Below are 20,003 nucleotides of genomic sequence, written 5' to 3'. Positions count from 1 at the left end.
CCCCAAGATCACCGCAGATGGGGACTGCAGCCAAGAAATTAAAAGACGCTTGCTCCTGGGGAGGAAAGCTGTGGCAAATCTAGACAGCATATTAAAAAGCAGAGACATCACCCTGCCAACAAAAGTGCCTAGAGTCAAGGCTATGGTTTTCCCAGTTGCAATGCATGGCAAAGTGTCAAAGAATGGAGGCCTTTGAACTCTGGTGCTGGAGAAGACTCCTGCGATCACTTGGACTGCAAAGCAATCAAACCGGTAAGTCCTAGAGGAGATCAACCCTGACTGCTCTTTAGAAGGCCAGATCCTGAAGATGAAGCTCAAATACTTTGGTCACCTAATGAGAAGGAAGGACTCACTGGAGAAGAGCCTAATGCTAGGAAAGATTGAGGGCAAAAGAAGAAGGGGACTGCAGAGAATGAGGGGGCTGGATGGAGTCACTGAAGTAGTTGCTGTGAGCTTCAATGGACTCCAGAGGATGGTAGAGGAAGGAAGGCCTGGAGGAACGTTGTCCATGAGGTCGTGATGGGTCGGATACGACTTCGCAACTAACAACAACAAGTCTAGAGAAAAGGAGTGGGGGTGACATGATAGCAGGATTCCAGTATTTGAAGGGCTGCCACAAAGAAGAGGGTGTCAATTTATTTTCCAAAGCACCAGAGGGCAAGACAAGAAATAATGGATGGAAACTATTCAAGGAAAGAAGCAACCTGGAATTAAGGAGAAGCTTTCTAACAGTGAGGACAATTAACCAGTGGAACAGCTTGCCACCAGAAGTTGTAGGTGCTTCATCACTGGAGGTTTTTAAGAAGAGATTGGACAGCCACTTGTCTTAAACGGTATAGGGTCTCTGCTTGAGCAGGGGGCTGGACTAGAAGACCTCCAAGGTCCCTTCCATCTTTATTCTGATTCCGATTGATGTAGCATGGATTTCCATTGGCAGGCAGGTATGTTTTTGTGACATCCTTTATCTTTCCTGATAAATTTACAGCACCTAAGTTAGGACACCTGTCCTAAGTTTTTTCTTTTTTTTTCTTTTTCTTTTCGTAGAAAATTATCAAGGGGAACAACTGAACCAGAGTTTCCAGTCTGAAAACATTTGAAAACCCCGGTACTATAGCTCTTAATTTTAAATTCAAGATAGCTGTCTCGCCCTCCTCCATACTCTACCTTGAAATGATCTCGTGTCTCTTACATAAATAACTTATGTAATTATTATGTAAATGGTCATATAAAAAAAAACAACCACCTGGGTTTTTCCTTGAAATGTTCTAGTGCATCTTTTCCCCCTTTCTTGTACTTTTACTTTCCTGTTTTTCTTTAGTTTAGTTTCCTGTTCTTCCTTACTCCGTATTAGTTTGTAGTTTTTGTTTTTTGTTTTAAAACCTTTGATAAAATCATAAAAAAAATGGCCCAGTGTTCTATACAGCTAACATATAAATGTTATGCAAGTTTATTATATAACTGATTAAAGAACTTAAAAAGCCTGGTATTTGTTTTGGAAAATATTATCTGTGTTATTATACGACTTTGCAAGGAAAGAAAAAAGCTACTTCCATTTTAGGAATGACCACAGTGTGCAAAGGTTTGGATTTTGCTGATTTAGTTCAGTATATTGACTGTAGATATTAACCACAGCTGAGAAAATTTCTACAGTACTCATCCCAATTTTAAAACTGCAAGAATTGCTTCCGATGGATCATGTCATATCTCACTCTAGACCAGTGATGGGGAACCTTTTCGGCATCGTGTGTCTAAACCGGAACACGCGTGCATGCACATGCATGTGCGCGTGCCAGAGCACCAGAAACTGAAGACCAGCTGGCTGGCGCGCACATGCCTGTTTTTTGGCCATTTTTCGGGCTGAAAATGGCCTGAAAAAATGGCCTGAAAAACGGCCAAAAACAGGCCTTTTACAGGCCGTTTTTGGGGCCAGTTTTCAGCTGTTTTCAGCCTGAAAAAACAGCCTGAAAATGGCCTGAAAAATGGCCTGAGAATGGCCTGAAAAATGGCCAAAAACAGGACTTTTTCAGGCCGTTTTTGGGGCCAGTTTTCAGCTGTTTTCAGCCTGAAAAAACAGCCTGAAAATGGCCTGAAAAATGGCCTGAGAATGGCCTGAAAAATGGCCAAAAACAGGCCTTTTTCAGGCTGTTTTTGGGGCCAGTTTTCAGCTGTTTTCAGCCTGAAAAAACAGCCTGAAAATGGCCTGAAAAATGGCCTGAGAATGGCCTGAAAAATGGCCAAAAACAGGACTTTTTCAGGCCGTTTTTGGGGCCATTTTTTTTGCTGTTTTCAGCCTGAAAACAGCCCAAAAAATGGCCTTAGAACGGCCTGAAAAATGGCCCAAAACAGGCCTTTTTCAGGCTGTTTTTGGGGCCATTTTGAGGCCGTTTTTAGGGCCAAAAATGGCCGGAAAAACAGCCTGGTTTTTTTGCCATTTTTAGGGCCATTTTCGAAGACCAGCTGGCCGGCGCTTATGAAGAGCAGTTGGCGATGGTTGTGTGCCCACAGAGAGGGTTCTACATGTCACCTCTGGCACATGTGCCAGAGGTTCACCATCACAGCTCTAGACTTTGCTACCCACAAAAGCCACTAGAAACTGATGCCCTAGCCAAAAAAAATCCCTCATTTTAGGACAGATTTTGGTGTCTGCTGTAGGACCATCACAGAAAAGGTCAAGTAGAGATTTCTTCTTCTTTTTTTCACCCTCAGAATTCTCTGGGAAAGTGCCATTTCATTTGATGATAAATTACTTGCGCCGTCAAAATAATAATAATAATACATAACTTCAGGGCAACTGCTATGCAAATAAATATGAGCAGAATTAGAGAAAGGATTAGCCGTTGCTCCTCTTCCAGAGATACTTTGGCACAGAGCAGTAAGCTGACATGATTTAAGTGTGAAAGTCATCTGAGAAGCAAGAAAAAAATGTAATTCAAATCTTGCAGAGACGGTTGCTTGCAAAGACGGTTGGCAAGACGATGCAGGCAACACCTTGGGGACGAGAGATTAATTTGAACCAAGGCCCAAAAGTCATGCTAATACATTCAAAATAATCTACCAGCAGTTCTGCTTATCTTTTCCTTAATGCCTGATCCAGCTTTTGCCTGAGGGACTGGAGTGAGCAGCAACATGCTCAAAATCAAACAACAATGAATAAAATAAACAAGGAAACAACCCCACATACCAAATCCCAGAAACTCTTTCTTCCTATCCAATCAATCAGAGTAGAGCTGGAAGGGACCTTGGAGGTCTTTTAGTCCAACCCACTGCTCAAGCAGGAGACCCTATACCATTTTGGATAGGTGCTGTCCAGTCTCTTAAAAAGCTCCAGTGATGAAGCACCCACAACTTCTGGCGACAAGCTGTTCCTCACTGTTAATTGTCCTCACTGTTAGAAAGTTTCTCTTTAATTCCAGGTTGCTTCTCTCCTTGAATATTTTCCATCCATTGTTTCTTGTCTTGCCCTCTGGTGCTTTGGAAAATAAATTGACACCCTCTTCTTTGTGGCAGCCCCTGAGATATTGGAATTCTGCTATCATGTCACCCCCTAGTCCTTTTCTCTAGACTAAACATACCCAATTCAGCCATTCTTCATATGTTTTTCTCCAGCCTTTTAATCATCTTTGTTGCTCTTCTTTGCACTTTTCCCAAAGCCTCAACATCTTTTTATTTGTAATGTGGGGACCAAAACTGGATGCATGAAACATGAAAAACGTCACAAAACATGAAAAATGACACAAAACATGCAAAACTCTACTGCACCTGAATAAATACTGTATTAAATACTGTAAATCACCCCCATCTTATAAACTGTATTATGTTTCCATCCATTGCTGCTTGTCTTGCCTTCTGGTGCTTTGGAAAATAAGTTGACCGCCCTCTTCTTTGTGGCAGCCCCTCAAATACTGGAATACTACTGTCATGTCACCCCCTAGTCCTTCTTTTCTCTCGACTGGCCATCATCCCCCCCAAGGCTGCAAAAGGTGGATTGCAAAGCCACCATTTTGTGGTGGTCCCACCAGCAAATCTCAGGTGGCTTAGCCAATTTGTCTTATTAAACCTCCCCTCCCACCTCCCTTTTTCCAACCTACAGTATCCCGGGGATCCAGAAATGTTAGAACAAAGGCCACTTCTCATTTCCTCACCGCAGGAGGCTGCCTCTACTCAAATGTCCAAGGTCATCACGGTGATGGCTGCCATATCCCAGCTCACGATGCAATGGTCCCCTCCTCCCTCAAGCTCAGGGACAGATTGTCCTAAAGGGATTGAATTCAGTGTACAGCTGAATTAAACTCAGTCCCGGCATGCTCTGTTTATTGTAAGTGCTGTGGGGAATTATTGTCTCTTTGCATGAGAGCAATCTTGGGAGTCAGAAGGTGGAAAAGTTCATTTTGAAGAATAAGGATTGGGAAAGAGATGCTAAATATAACGGGCAGATCAGCAAGAAAAAGTGTAGATGGAAATATCAGGCCCATCACGTGAAGTGCTAATACCGCTTTATAATGCCTTGATAAGGCCACACTTGGAATACTGCATTCAGTTTTGGTCACCATGATGTAAAAAAGATGTTGAGACTCTAGAAAGAGGGCAGACAAGAGCAACCAAGATGATTATGGGACTGGAGGCTAAAACATATGAAGAACGGTTGCAGGAACTGGGCATGTCTAGTTTAATGAAGGACTAGGGGAGACATGATACCAAGTGTTCCAATATCTTAGGGGCTGCCACAAAGCAGAGAGTCAAGCTATTCTCCAAAGCACCTGAGGGTAGGACAAGAAGTAATGGGTGGAAACTAATCAAGGAGAGAAGCAACCTAGAACTAAGGAGAAATTTCCTGACAGTGAGAACAATTAATCAGTGGAACGACTTGCCTCCAGAAGTTGTGAATGCTGGAAGTTTTTAAAATGATGTTGGATAACCATTTTTTGAAGTGGTGTAGGGTTTCCTGCCTAAGCAGGGGGTTGGACTAGTAGACCTCCAACTCTGTTATTCTATTCTATTCCTGTATTATACAAGCAAGAATGATACTAGTCAATTGTGCAGAGGATCAAAAGATTTTGGTAACACAGGCCAGAACAGAGTAGCTGGTTGCTAACCGCATTTTTGTTCAGTCTGGGTACCACTAACACAAGCGAAGGAACAATTTCCTTTTGCAGATTTGCAAGACAAATACTAGCAGCTCGTCTATGTTCAGGAAGCAAGTTGGTGCAGAAAATCAGCAAACCCTGAAAGTTTTCAGAATCTTCACTCCTTCAAAAAAAATCATCATCATTATCATCATGTCACATAGAGAAAATGAATTAATTTTTCCTTGCGTTTCCTCAGGTACCATTCAGAGACAAAATCCTGCAGTGACCAAATCTTCCTGGCTGAAGAATTTTTGAAGTCTTCCACAGATCTACAAAACTGCACAATTTTATGAGAATGTCCACTAATGTCCAGAAGGTTGAAGGACCCTAATGTAAAAGAAGAAACTGGCAGCATGGCAAACAGTTGAAACACTTCTGACTTAAGGATTGTGTCTTTTTGAAACTTGCACAGCTTGGTCCCTAACCCTTATCTCCATTATACTTTAATTATATGGATTTCCTCAATGGTTTAATAGAAGGATTACCAAGATAAGATTCTGGACAATCGCATTTAGATTATTCTAGTCTCTTAAAAAAAAAAGAGAGATTTTTGTGATAAAAAAAACCATTATTGAGTCCCTGACACTTCTAAAGCTTGCTTGCCTCTGCCCTTTATTTTGAGATCTTTCTACTTATAGCCCATGATTTAATCCATACCCCTGCTTTTATAGGAAGCTAAAGCATTGGTAGGGACGTGGTGTGGCTCAGTGGCTAAGACACTGAGCTTGTCGATTGAAAGGTCGGCAGTTCAGCGGTTCGAATCCCTAGTGCCGCGTAACGGGGTGAGCTCCCGTTACTTGTCCCAGCTTCTGCCAACCTAACAGTTCGAAAGCACGTAAAAAATGCAAATAGAAAAATAGAGACCACCTTTGGTGGGAAGGTAAGTGTTCCATGCGCCTTTGGTGTTTAGTCATGCCGGCCACATGGTTACAGAGACATCTTCGGACAGTGCTGGCTCTTCGACTTTGAAATGGAGATATGTACGAGGGGAACCTTTATCTTTACCTTTTTAAAGCATTGGTATAAAAGTAACTTTGGATCTTTTCAAGTCAATTAAAAATCAGTATTAGGCTCGGTGAATTAGCTACAAATTTGGAGTTTTGATAGCTGCATAGGGGGCGAGTGGTGGAATATACTGGTACATCTCTGTTGTGTGTCTAAAAACAGTGCGATTTTTTTTAAAAAAGTCATGAATATAATTTTGATCCATTCCCAGGAAAAGTGTGCAATATGGGATCATTACAATTAAACCCTATTGAATAAATAATATAATCCCTTTTGATTTTGCTACATTGGAAAAATCTCCATTCTGAAGAAACGGTTTTAAAACTTTTGGCAATTCTTTTTTTCCAGTTGGATTCATCTGGACTTAAAAACTATTGTTATTTAATTTATTGGGACCAGAGTCTGTTGAAGGCCACAAATCGTGGCTGCTTAGCCACAAACGCCCTACCTTACCACCAGTGGTGGGTTTCCAATATTCTTACCATTGGTTCGCCGCGCACACGCACCCTCGCTTCACACATGCACCTTTTGCACATGTGCTTTGCTCTCTCTCGCGCCTTCTGCGCATTCCCCTGGCCTCGAAATGTAGCTAAATAGAATGGCATTACGCCGGGGCGGGCTGGGGGGAGGGCCCACCTGCAGTCGCCACTACCAGTTCACCTGAACTGGTACGAACCGGCTGAATACCACCTCTGTTTACAACTAGTTGTAGGAAACTGACAGAGCTGATTATTGTGGTCCGTCAGCAGCCTGCGGAGCTGGCAGCAGAGTCGGACAGCAATATGGCTGAGGAAGAACATGGGCCAGTCCTGGAGGCTGGGGAAGGCCCAGACGAGGGCTCTGCATCGGAGGCAGAGATGGGGCCAGGGCCATCTGGGAGTGATGCGTGGACTCCGGAGCCTCCAGAGACTGACAGCAGAGAGACAGAGGAACAGGAGGAGCCTGTTCCTAGTGCACACATGAGAAGAGCTGCCAGAAGGCAAGAGCAGCTAAAGTAAAGAGGACGACTCGGGAGTAAGGCCAAGAGATAATTGGCCCCTCCCATAAGGCTTAAAAGGCCAGCAACGGCTCTTGGGCTCTTTGTCGGAAAACAACGTTGTTAGATTTGTTTCTTGTCTTGCTACATTTATTTCTTATCGGCGTCTTCTGCTTTTGCCAAGAAAAGCCTTTGGCAGTTTGCCTAATTATACCAAGGTTGGTGATTAGACTGAAGAATTTATGTTATGAAGAATTTGTTTTAATTTACTTTGGACTACACTGAGAATGAGTTAATTCTCAGCTGTTCTAATAGTCTGTTTGTTTCGAACTGATTGCGTCTGATAATACCTACTTGGGCCTGGGTCACAACACTGATATTACTTATGGCAGCTCTGGGACACTGTAGTTGCTTTAACTAAACACACGTTAAGGATGTACAGGTAGCCCTTGACTTACAATGATTCACTTTGTGACCGTTCAAAGTTACAACCGCGCAGAAAAAAGTGACTTGCGACGGTTTTTCAGACTTAGGACTGTTGTAGCATCTCTATGGTCACGTTTTCAAAATTAAGAAGCTTGGCAACTGGCATGTACTTGTGACGGTTGCAGTGTCCCTGGGATCATGTGATCCCTTTCAGTAATTTCTTTAATTGTATTTTATCAGCTGTACATAACCCTGATCTGGGGCTATAATAAAGGATTTGCTTGTAATATTCTTGTGCCTATATCCCTAACATTTGGAATCCACCAAAATATTAAGAATTTTGTGGGGGGGGTTTTCCCCCCAGGTATAGGAATTGGTTAAGGTACTTATACAATACTGAGAAAAAATGTGTATAGGATTTGCGGCAATGAAATCATGGTATACATTGCTTAAAAAAATGAATTAATTCGAATGCTGACGAAAGCAAGGAAGGAAGCAGCAGAGCAGTGTAGTCAAAATTTGGGACGTTGTTCTGTTTATAATTTTCCCAAGTCTTTCTCCGTTTCTAATTATCACAGTTATTATTAATTTTTAGGTTATTTTCCCTTGTCATAGGTGCTGTATGTGTATCTGTGTCGGTGTACGATCTTCTAATACAAGGGGATCAAATTCAAGGCCCGGGGGCCGGATTTGGCCTGCAGGGTGCTTAGATCTGGCAAGTGGGGCCACCCTGGAAACAGCGAAGGATCGCCCCCCCCAAGATCAAACACAACCCTGATGCAACCCTCAATGGAATCGAGTTTGACACCCCTGTTCTAGTATGTCACTTCATGATAATTATAAATGGATATAAAAGGTTTACCACCCAGTAAAATTCACCACTCCCTCCATTTCATCGTGTGGAAAAAAAAAAGTCTCTTTAATCACATCCACAGCATTAGAATCCTAGATGTCAAAGTCCATAAAACTTTTTACATTTTTTGGAAGGGTGAGGGGGAAAAAAGCACAAATATACTTGTGTCTGGATTCAGGCTCATGCAGGTTACCTCCTTACTTTGACTCTTAAATAGACATTTGCTTATAACCTATTTACAGCATAAGCCCTACAAGTCCACCTTTCTGTTTCAGTGGCTGATTGGGTTGCATGTTCCTTACATCCATCCATCCATCCATCCATCCATCCATCCATCCATCCATCCAACACCCTGTTTGAAAAACACAAACCAATTTACATTTCAGTTAATACACACACATACACACACAAACACACTCAAGTTATTCTTTGGTGCTGCTGCTAGGATGGAAGGGAGATATGGAAATCTGGGTTATCAAAAATTAAAGGCCGCCTTGGTGGGACAGCTTCCTTATCAGCTTTATGCAGCAGCTTGAACAGTCCCGTTCCGATGTTCATTGGGATACCCATAATAATGCATTCAGAAACACCTGCAGGACATCAAGAAAAGAAAAGAAGAAAATGTTTCACACTTCCCCCAGCTTTTCTACGTTTATTTCTTTATTTCTTAAACAGATTGACCCAGCTGCCCAACTCACACAGGGTGACATAAAAAAAAAAAACCCTAATGGGATGAAACACGGCTGCTTTAAGAAACCACGTGCATCCTAATTCAATGTTGTGATTTATCTGTAAATCAACTTCTGCTATCAACAAATTGTTAAGTAGGCATTAGAGGAGTGTCACAAACTGCATTTTGGAATCTTGGGAGCCCGTTTTGGGTATGGCTAGTCTAGAGAAAAGAAGGACTAGTGGGTGACAGGATAGCAGGGTTCCAGTATTGGAGGGGCTGCCACAAAGAAGAAGGGGTCAACTTATTTTCCAAAAGCACCAGAAGGCAGGACAAGAAACAATGGATGGAAACTAACCAAGGAGAGAAGCAACCTGGAATTAAGGAGAAAGTCCTGACGGTGAGAACAATTAACCAGTGGAACAGTTTGCCTTGTTGTGAGTGCCTCATCACTGGAGGCTTTTAAGAAGAGACTGGACAACCATTTGTCTGGAATGGTATAGGGTCTCCTGCTCAAGCGGGGGGGTGGACTACAAGACCTCCGAGGTCCCTTCCAGATCTATTCTGTATTAACCCTAATTCAGATGTTTTCAATGTGCTATCAAGAATGTAATGTTCAGACACAGGAATATACGAAGGTTTCAGCCTACTGATGTTTCCTGATTGGTACAGGATGCACAAGAAGCGTGGGAGAGATCTTCACCAGTTTTGATTAACATAATTATTCTGAATTAGATTTTGGAGGGGTGGGGGTTAATTAAGGGCTGTGCCTCAAACTCGTAACCCCTGCCAGAAAAATAAATTTTGACAAACCCTCTTATAATATCAATAAATCCACATACAGTGGTGGTACCAGTTTGCTTTGAAAGTCATTGAATTTGGTACTCAACACATTTTGACGTGAAAATTTTGGCCCGGTACTCATTGTTTCTTTGGTACTCAATGGACAAGCTAGAATTTAGAAATAGGAATAGAATAGAATGCAGAATACAATTGAATAGAATAAAATGCAAAATACAAGAGAATAGAATAGACTATGGAATAAGAACAGAACAGAACAGAACAGAACAGAACAGAATGCAGACTAGAATAGAATAGGAATAGAATAGACTATGGAATAAGAATAGAATGGAATAGAATATGGAATAGGAATTGGAAGGGACCTTGGAGGTCTTCTAGTCCAGCCCCCTGCTCAAGCGGGAGATCCTATACCATTTCCGACACGTGACTGTCCAGCCTCTTCTTAAAAACCTCCAGTGATGAAGCACCCACAACGTCTGAAGGAAAGTTGTTCCACTGGTTAATTGTCTTCACTGTTAGGATGTTTCTCCTCAATTTGTTGACGTCGGCTGCTTCACTACATGACTACATGACTCACTACAATGACTCACTACATTATTCCTTTCGGGTACTGTTTGGTACTCTTATTGAGCCTCCCAGAACTAATTAACAAAGAGTACCGAGGTACCACTGTATAGACTTTTTTCCCTTTTTAAAAAACTCATTAATTTATTGTACCACATTTGAAAAGTCAAGAGAATGGACTTAATATATTTGGGGGGAGGGGGAGCAGGGGGACTGAGCAGAAAAGGCCTTCCATTCTATATTTTTTCACTATACCCGAGGACTTCAATTGATTTTACATGAACTGATTTATAGAAACTTTTATGGCTGGGCGACATCCTGACTGAACCGTAAACGAACCTACAAATACTTACCACACACTGAATCCTTCTGCCCAAAGTATGCGGCGTCGAAGAGATGGTCTGCTGTCTTTTCGAAGGACGCAAGCATCAAGACGCTCTCTTTCATTTTTGCCAGCCCAAATCTAGTAATTCCCAGAACTTCACCCTAATCCCCAAAAGAGGGGAGAAAAAGCCATTAACATTACTAGAGAACTGCCGAACGGGTAGACAGGGGGTGGGAGAGGCAAAATTTGCAATGCTCCATTCCGAATTTCATGCTACAAGTGATACCAGATAGAACCAACAAGGATTATTTGATTTCTCAAAGTCTTTAGTAAAGCATGTACAAAATACAGCTCAACAACAAAGAACTCAAGGGATGGGAGGAGAGGTGGGATTCAGCCGGTTCGGGCCAACCGGTAGTAGCGACCTGTGGGTGGGCTGCCCAACCGCCCAGGCGCAATCCCATCCTATATTCCTGTGTTTTGTGATGCTGCACGCATGCACGGATGGCATGCGCTCATATTTCCGGTGCTGGGCGAACCACTTGTTACATTATGTAAAGCCCACCTCTGGATGGGAGTATAAATATAAATAGAATAGCACATAATTCTTTATGGGCCGAATGCGATTGGACACACAAGGAAATTGTCTCTGGTGCATAAGCTCTCAGTGCACATGCAAACAACTAAGTGACGGATCAATAGTGACAACCATTAATCATAAGATACAACAAGGGATGAATCGTAGATACCAACAGGAGAAGGTATTAGGAAAAATGAGAAGATGAGAAAGATAATATCAACCCAGCCTACTACATGGGTAAATGCCTTTAGGCCTAAGACAATGCTGTGGGAATCAGGTTTTTGGCAGCAGAATGATGGCAGAGGGGAGAAAACTGTCCCTGGGTCTAATTGTTTTGGCTTGCAATGCCCTATAGAGGGGTCCTGGGGGGAGGAGTTGAAACAGTTTGTTTACAGTAGTGGCCAAAATTGTGGAAACCTTTTGGGAAAAATGTATTTTCTAAAACTAGCTAATAACACCACTTCTTTTAGGAGCAGTAACATAAAATTACCGTATTTTTCAGAGTATAAGACACACCTTCCACCCCCCTAAAAGGGGCTGAAAATTTGGGTGCCTCTTATACACTGAATGTAGCCCCGCCCACCCACTGGCCCCCATCCTTTGGCCTCTGCCTCCCATCAATTTACCTCCTCGCAGCAAGCAGCAAGAAGAAGCAGCCCATTTCAGCTTCAGTACAGTCTAATTAGCACAAGTTGATTGTCCCTTGGATCAGCCTCCTGACTCTCAGCTGTTTCAGGCTGCAGGGATTGCCATGGCCTATTGCTGCGTGGGCCTCTGCTGCTTGCTGCAAGGAGGTAAATTGCTGGGAGCAGATATTTTTTTCTTGTGCTAATCAAGCTATGCTGAAAACGAAAATGAAAGTAAAGCAGGCTGTTTGCTGCAATGAGGCAAAATTGCTGGGAGGCAGATTTCTTTTTCTTGTTTTCCTCACCAAAAAAGGTAGGTGCGCCTTATAGTCCAGAGCGTTTTATACTCTGAAAAATACGGTATATATCAATGGAAATATAATTTAATCAAGAATGTAGTACAATAACTTGTATGAAGGATTTGCTATTAGAATAGCAGCTACAGTATAAAGAAGAAAAGTGAAACACGTAGGAAAAAAAATGAGATATACAAAAATTATCACCATAGAAAAAACAAGATATACAAAAATTATCACCATGTCAGTTAATGCTTAGATGGGTAACCTTTAGCATGAATTACAGCCATACAACGTCTTCCCATGGAGTGAACCAAGTCTTTTTAGTTCTGCAGCTGTTCTAATGTGAAACCAAGATTGAATGATTGATTCTATGAATTGGGTTTTATTTCTGGGTCGCTTCTGACTAACAAGTTTCTTTAGTCGGCTCCATAGATTTTCAATTGGGTGAAGGTCTGGGCTATTCCCCGGCCATTTAAGCAGTGGAATAGGATTATCTTGAAACTCCAAAAACAAGTGGTGTTATTAGCCATCAAACCTCAAAAATACACATTTCCCAAAAGGTTTCCACAATTTTGGCCACTACTGTATGTCCAGAAGTGAGGGGTCTGTAGATATTTTCTCAGCCCTCTTTCTGGTTCATGCAATACACAGGTCCTCAATGGAAGGCATTCTCCCATTTAAAAATTCTCCTCTCTAAAGGAGAAGGGCCCCTGCCCAAATCTCATGCTGGTATTATTGCTAAACCTTTCTTAGCATTTTTCTTCGTTTATATATTTTTCAGGGTGAGAGAGATGAAAGAATGAGTAATTTTATACAATAATGGGAAAAATTTTTTAAAAAAACCCCAAACCTTGTAGGTCATTAGGTCCGACAACAGCATGACATGCCTCCGATCAATACTCATTCCGTGGTTTACCATAGTATATTGGATTTCACTGATAATAGTGGTTCGTGCAGCCTCAATGCCCAAGGTTTTCTCAACCTGCAAGATTAATTTATGTTGCCTTAACGAAATAGAAAAATCCTTATTCAATTTTCTCTGTTCTCCAACCCAATTATATTCATTTCTTTACACATTTCTATGGCATATCTGATAGATAGGTATGGCAGAGAAATATGTAAAGAAGTAAGTTATCTACCTACCTACCTACCTAACCTACCTCTCTCTCTCCCCCTCCCTCCCTATTTCTCTCTCTCTCTCTCTCTCTCTTTCTCTCCCTCCCTCTCTCTCTCCATATCTATCATCTATCTATCTATCTATCTATCTATCTATCTATCTATCTATCTATCTATCTATCTATCTATCTATCTATCTATCTATCCCTCCCTCTCTCTCTACCTCCCTCCGTCCGTATCTATCATCTATCTATCTATCTATCTATCTATCTATCTATCTATCTATCTATCTATCTATCGTGTTTATCCAAAAACATCACCCACCCCAATAATAAGCCCAACCCTAATTTTTTTGGGGGTGGGCCTAATATTACCCCTATCTCAAAAATAAGCCTGGGGGGTGGGGATGGGTGTGGCCAGCACGACTGGCGGCGCGGGTGCAGGAGGGGGTGCAACTGTCCAGCTGCAGCTGCAGCACGCTGGCCCCTTGGGGCAGCGCAAATACCGCTTTTGCCCTCCCCATTTTCCTCTGGTTCGCCAAAAAGCCTCCATTCCTCTGAAGGTTCGGAATGGAGGCGACGGTACGTCCACGATGTGTCCAGCTCACCGAGTCTGGCCTGCTGCACCTCAAAAAAAGTAAGACCGCCTCGAAAACAAGCCCAAGTGCTTATTTTCAAGTCTAAAAGAAAATAAGAATCGGTCTTATTCTCTTATTCTGAGAAACACGGTATCTATCTATCTGTGTCTGTCTGTCTATCTATCTGTCTGTCTGTCTGTCTTTATTCATCCTCTATTCATCCTCTCTCTGTCTCTGTCTCTCCCCCCATTCACCCACCCACCCCAATGGGAGACATATCCAATACATTCCTCCTCCTATTTTCTCCGCAACCACACCTGTGAGGTGGGTTGGGCTGAGAGAGAGTGACTGGCCCAAAGTCCTCCAGTTGGCTAAAGTGGACTAGAACTCACTGTCTCCCAGTTTCTAGCTTGCTGCCTTAACCATTAGACCAGGGGTCCCCAAACCCTGGTCTGTGGACCGGCACCAGGCCTCGGCATGCCAGAAACTGGGCTGCGCAAACAAGCGAAGCCCCATCCGTGGGATGCAGGCAGTCTCTCTCCACAGAATGGGTCCCTGGTGCCCAAAAGGTTGGGGGCCACTGCATTTGAGCTGCGGTGGCGCAGTGGTCAGACTGCAGTACTGCAGGCTACTTCTGCTGACTGCCGGCAAGTTGGCAGTTTGAATCTCACCAGCCTCAAGATTGACTCAACCAATTTGACAGTTCGAATCTCACCAGGGTCAAGGTGGACTCAACCTTCCATCCTTCCGAGGTGGATAAAATGAGAACCCAGATTGTTGGGGACAAGATGCTGACTCTGTAAACCGCTTAGAGAGGGCTGTAAAGCACCGTGAAGCGGTATATAAGTGCTATCACTATTAGACCAAACTGACTCTGTATATATGACTCTTTATGCCTTCATACAAAGATAAGTTTTCTTTTTCCCCATCATTATGTCCAGAATCATTTACAGTATGAACTTACTATCATCCTTATACAGACCCTCACAAAACTTATATTAGGCCTATATCGTGGAGAAGGCACCAAGGTTAAACGAAGGCCTTATTTTAATACTTAAGTCAGTTCATGGAAGAAGCAAGATTTGAACCAAGCAGTAATGTGACATGTTAGGACCCCTTTCTTAACTGCTCTGTTCCACCAATTTATCCCCTCTTCTGTTATGTTACCTCATAAGTATTGTTTGACGTCGTTCTGGTTCCTTTGACCCCATGAGTGGCCATGACAGCTCTCAAGTTGTCACCTTCCACCAACAATTTGTACTTTTCCTTGCCACTCTGTTCGTCGATATGAATGACGGCACGAGATACCTCTGGGATACCTTGCACTACGACCTAGAGGTTGAAAAAGAAACAAGCAGAAACAGAAACATTTGATTTTTTTCCCCTCAGGATTAGTAGTGCAAAAATAGAACGACAAGCTTCCTTCACAGTTTTTACTAAGACTTGGGAGTTCATCTGAATGTTCTCCCGGAAGGAAAATGGGTAGAATATGAATGAACAAGAATCTCAGAGAGTTAGGTATCTCAATTCTCTGGTGGATTAAGCAGCTGGAGGAAAATCATATCATTACCATTTATTATTGCTTATGATTATTTAAATATGATAATTCTGGATTCTGTACATCATCGGCAGCCCCTGGGGTAAGATGCTTCATAAATTTTGCAAATAAAGGCTTTCTGCTTGATCAACATTTGCTTTTTAATCAGGTCAGAGTGTATGAGATCGTGAATAATCCGTGATTTGATAAACCCGAGTCTGGAGGACTATCAAGTTGGGGATGTTTTGGAGAAGGACCAAGAAGATAGTATCGATAGTCAAAGGCACCTTAGGGTGCAATTCCCAAAATAACTGGAGCACCACTTAAACACCATCATCGGCATTGACAAAACCACCATCAGTCAATTGCAAAAGGCAGCTTCGGTTGGAACGGCTGACATCCTGCAAAGATACCCTCAAATATCCACATCCGCCTAACCCAGATCTTTGGGAAGGATTTTAAACATCTGGCTGAATGTCAAAAAAAGCCGTAACAAAAGTTGCAACAATATTAAGAATTCTTTTTTCCCCCTTTTCTTTTCTGTTTGGAAGACTCTGAAGTCGATCGATTTCCAGAAAGAAAGAAAAAAACCTTGAACAATTTCACTTACTCATCAATGACAATAAAATGAAGAATGCTCACCTTTGGCAGGTCTTCTTTCAGGGACTGCAAGACGTAATACATGGAGCTCTTGCTATTCTCTCGGGGAGTAACGCAGACTACCGCTTCCCCATGGACAACTACATCCCCGGGCTTCACTCTGAGCTTTGAGACGCAAATCGAGTATCTCACAGTCTCCGCATTAACCTGTGCGTGGGGAGGGAGGGGGGGGGGGAGACTGTCATTTTATTACCTGCATCGGTTTTTGGCCTCTGATCTGCTCCCACAAGAATAGAATAGAATAGAATAGAATAGAATAGAATAGAATAGAATAGAATAGAATAGAATAGAATAGAATAGAATAGAATAGAATGCAGAATAGAATAGAATAGAATATGGAATGGAATAGAATATGGAATAGAATAGAATGTTGAATAGAATAGAATGGAATGGAATAGAATAGAATGTGGAATAGAATAGAATAGAATATGGAATAGAATAGAAGGCAGAATAGAACAGAATGCAGAATAGCATAGCATAGCATAGCATAGCATAGCATAGCATAGCATAGCACAGCATAGAATGCAGAATGGAATGGAATGGAATGGAATGGAATGGAATGGAATAGAATAGAATAGAATAGAATAGAATAGAATAGAATAGAATAGAATAGAATAGAATAGAATAGAATAGAATAGAATAGAATAGGAATTCTTTATTGGCCAAGTGTGATTAGATACACAAGGAATTTGTTTTTAGTGCATAAGCTCTCAGTGTACATAAAGAAAAAATAAAATATATCAAGAATCATAAGATACAACACTTAGTGATGGCCATAGGATACTAATAAGCAATCAAATCGTACTAGGAAACAATAAAAACAATATAAGTTGTAAAGATACAAGCAACATGGATATAGCCATAAGTGGGAAGAGATTGGTACTAGGAAGGATGAGAAAAAGAATAGCAATACAGACTTAGTAGTTCATTTGACAGTGTTGAGGGAATTATTTGTTTAGCAGAGCGATGGTGTTCGGGAAAAAACTGTCCTTGTGTCTAGTTGTTCTGGTGTGCAGTGCTCTATAGCGTCGTTTTGAGAGTAGGAATTGAAACAGTTTATGTCCAGGATGTGAGGGGTCTGTAGATATTTTCACAGCCCTCTTTTTGACTCGTGCAGTATACAGGTCCTCAACGGGAGGCAGGTTGGTCGCCATTGTTTTTGATTGATTGATTCTATTTTAATTAGTTAAAATAATTAATTTAATTAATTAGATCGATTCTACAATTGTGATTGTAGAATTGCTACCAGATAAGAGGTTCCAAAGTTAACTTTTGAACCAAAGGCTTAAAATGGGAACTGATTCTAAGTTTTAATCTTTACCTTCTTTCTGAAATGCAATAACCTTCAAAACCTACACCTGTATTAGGGGACTCTCATGTTCGTACTTACTTCCAGCCTCAGCAGCCTAATCCGTTCCAAAGAAAGCTTGACAAGAATAAAACAGTCGTCAGGAAGGAAGACTTCTTCAATGTATTCCGAAATCTGCAAGGCCAAACAAAAACTTCTCAAGAGCCAGATTTGTGTCTGAATACTCACAGCATTAACCACACAGAACAGGCAGTCCTCGATTTACGACGACAGTAGAGGCCAGAATTTCTGTTGTTAAGCGAGACAGTTGTTAAGCGAGTTTTCGCCCCATTTTACGACCTGCCTCGCCACCGTTGTTAAGTGAAACCCTGCAGTTGTTAAGTTAGTCACATGGTTCTTAAGTGACTTTGCTGGTCAGAAGGTTGCAAAAAAGGAGATCACGTGACCTTGGGCCGCCTCAACCGTCATAAGTACATGCCAGTTGCCAAGCGTCTGAATTTTGATCACGAGATCGTGGGGATGCTGCAACCTTCATAAGTGTGAAATATGGTCATAACTCACTTTTTCAATGCTGTTGTAACTTTGAACGGTCACTAAACAAGCTGTTGTAAGTCAAGGACTATTGTAAAGACTTTGCAAATACAGGTAAACCCCTGACCACAATTGAGCCCGATGGTTGCTAAGCGAAACATTTCTTAAGTGAGTTTCTGCCCCGTTTTACAACTATTCTTGCCACCATTGTTAAGTGAATCCCTGCACTTAAGTCGTTAAGTGAATCGGCTTCCTCATTGACTTTTTTTTTTTGTCAAAAGGTCACAAAAAGAGTATCACGTGACCCCAGGACACTGCAACCGTCATAAATACGAGTCAGTCACCAAGTGTCTGAATTTTGCTCACGGGAACATGGGGATGATGCAATGGTTATTAAGTGATACCGTGATTCTCCGAAAAGACGACCCTGTCTTATATTTTCTTGAACCCCGAAATAAGCGCTTGGCCTTATTTTCGGGGAGGTCTTATCATTTTGGGGTGCGTGGAGCAAGATGGGGCTCCTCTTGTCATCTTAGCTGATTTCCAGCTCCGCGTTTAAATATTTTCGGGGAGGACTTATTTTCAGGGGGGGTCTTATTTTAGCGCATGCACTCAAAAGCCTGATTGGGCTTATTATCAAGGGATGTCTTATTTTTGGGGAAACAGAGTAAATGGTCCTAAGTCACTTTTTTCAGTGCTGTTGTAACTTCGAACGGTCACTAAGCAAACGGCCGTAAGCCAAGGACTACCCATACATACAACGAGCTATTTAGTTGTTAAGAAACACACTGTACCTCTCCCAGAAGTGTCTTTTCTATTCTTCCTTTGACCAAACGAGCAAAATCAGGATCATCATCTATGTCGAGATGGGCAGTGATAATTGGCGTGCTACACGTAAGCAAGTAAAGCATAAATGTGAAATGGTTTTTAATATATATATATATATAGTATAAGTAGACATTTTATAATTCACGCAACAAAAAGTGCAAAACTTGACGGCCGTGACCGGGAGGATTTTTCATCAGGTTCGCCTGATTCGCCAGTTGCGTCCCTTTCTGGATCGGGACTCGTTACGCACAGTCACTCATGCCCTCGTCACCTCCCGCCTGGACTATTGCAATGCTCTCTACATGGGGCTCCCCTTGAGGAGCACCCGGAGGCTCCAACTGGCGCAGAGTGCGGCCGCGCGGGTGGTAATGGGAGCGACGTGGCGCTCCCATGTGATACCTCTCCTGCGCGAGCTGCACTGGCTCCCGGTGGTCTTCCGGGTGCGCTTCAAGGTTTTGGTTACCACCTTTAAAGCGCTCCATGGCTTAGGACCTGGTTATCTACGGGACCGCCTACTACCACCAATAGCCTCCCACCGGCCAGTTCGCTCTCATAGAGAGGGACTCCTCCGGGTGCCGTCAGCCAAACAATGTCGGCTGGCGACCCCTAGGGGGAGAGCCTTCTCTGTGGGGGCACCTACCGTCTGGAATGAGCTCCCCCCGGAGATACGGAGGATCCCGGATCTGCGCACCTTCCGCCGCGCTGTGAAGACCTTTTTATTCCAGCAGGCGGGCTTGGCCTAATCTCTTCCCTTTTAAATATGTAAATTTTAATCTGTTTTTAAATTATTGGGGTGTTTTAATCTGTCTGGGCCAAAATAATTTAATTTGATTTTATCTGGTTTTTAAATTTTTTATGTCTATGTTATTTTATTGTTTGGCTGTTCACCGCCCTGAGTCCTTCGGGAGTAGGGCGGTATACAAATCGAATAAATAAATAAATAAATAAATAAAACCAGCGCAAAGCAATATATGCTCTCCCTATTAATGTTCTCAATGTTTTATATATAAATTACACCAACTTTAAATAGATGCTTTGCTATCTCCTAGCGTGGTACTTGGAGCAAGTATCTTTTAAGACCGACGCATCACAGAATTTTAAAAATTAGTGATTCTTTTAAGGCCTCGTTTGAAATTGGGAAGAACTAGCAAGAAAGAATGGGCTAAGGCAGGACTAGAACTCACCGTATCCTAG

At 42.2% G+C, this 20,003-nt stretch overlaps 1 protein-coding gene across 1 annotated transcript in view; it reads right to left on the bottom strand.

The window, feature by feature from the left end:
- Positions 1-8,433: 8,433 nt before the first annotated feature.
- POLR3A (RNA polymerase III subunit A) overlaps positions 8,434-20,003 on the bottom strand; it is a 61,817-nt gene continuing 50,247 nt past the window's right edge. Inside the window, exons 25-31 of the mRNA XM_070946420.1 lie at positions 18,776-18,869; positions 17,532-17,624; positions 16,124-16,288; positions 15,112-15,276; positions 13,102-13,233; positions 10,775-10,907; positions 8,434-8,976 (exon numbers count right to left, since the gene is read on the bottom strand). Coding sequence (XP_070802521.1) covers positions 8,828-8,976; positions 10,775-10,907; positions 13,102-13,233; positions 15,112-15,276; positions 16,124-16,288; positions 17,532-17,624; positions 18,776-18,869 — 931 coding nt within the window. The 3' untranslated portion in view covers positions 8,434-8,827. The remainder of the gene's footprint in view (positions 8,977-10,774; positions 10,908-13,101; positions 13,234-15,111; positions 15,277-16,123; positions 16,289-17,531; positions 17,625-18,775; positions 18,870-20,003) is intronic.

Source organism: Pituophis catenifer, unplaced genomic scaffold (genome assembly GCF_029215685.1).
Source record: "Pituophis catenifer annectens isolate HBS135680 unplaced genomic scaffold, rPitCat1.0.hap2 SCAF_6, whole genome shotgun sequence".
NCBI classification, from domain to species: Eukaryota; Metazoa; Chordata; class Lepidosauria; order Squamata; family Colubridae; genus Pituophis; species Pituophis catenifer.
Note: the sequence above shows the minus strand (reverse complement) of the source record. Positions and strands in the feature narration are given on the sequence as shown.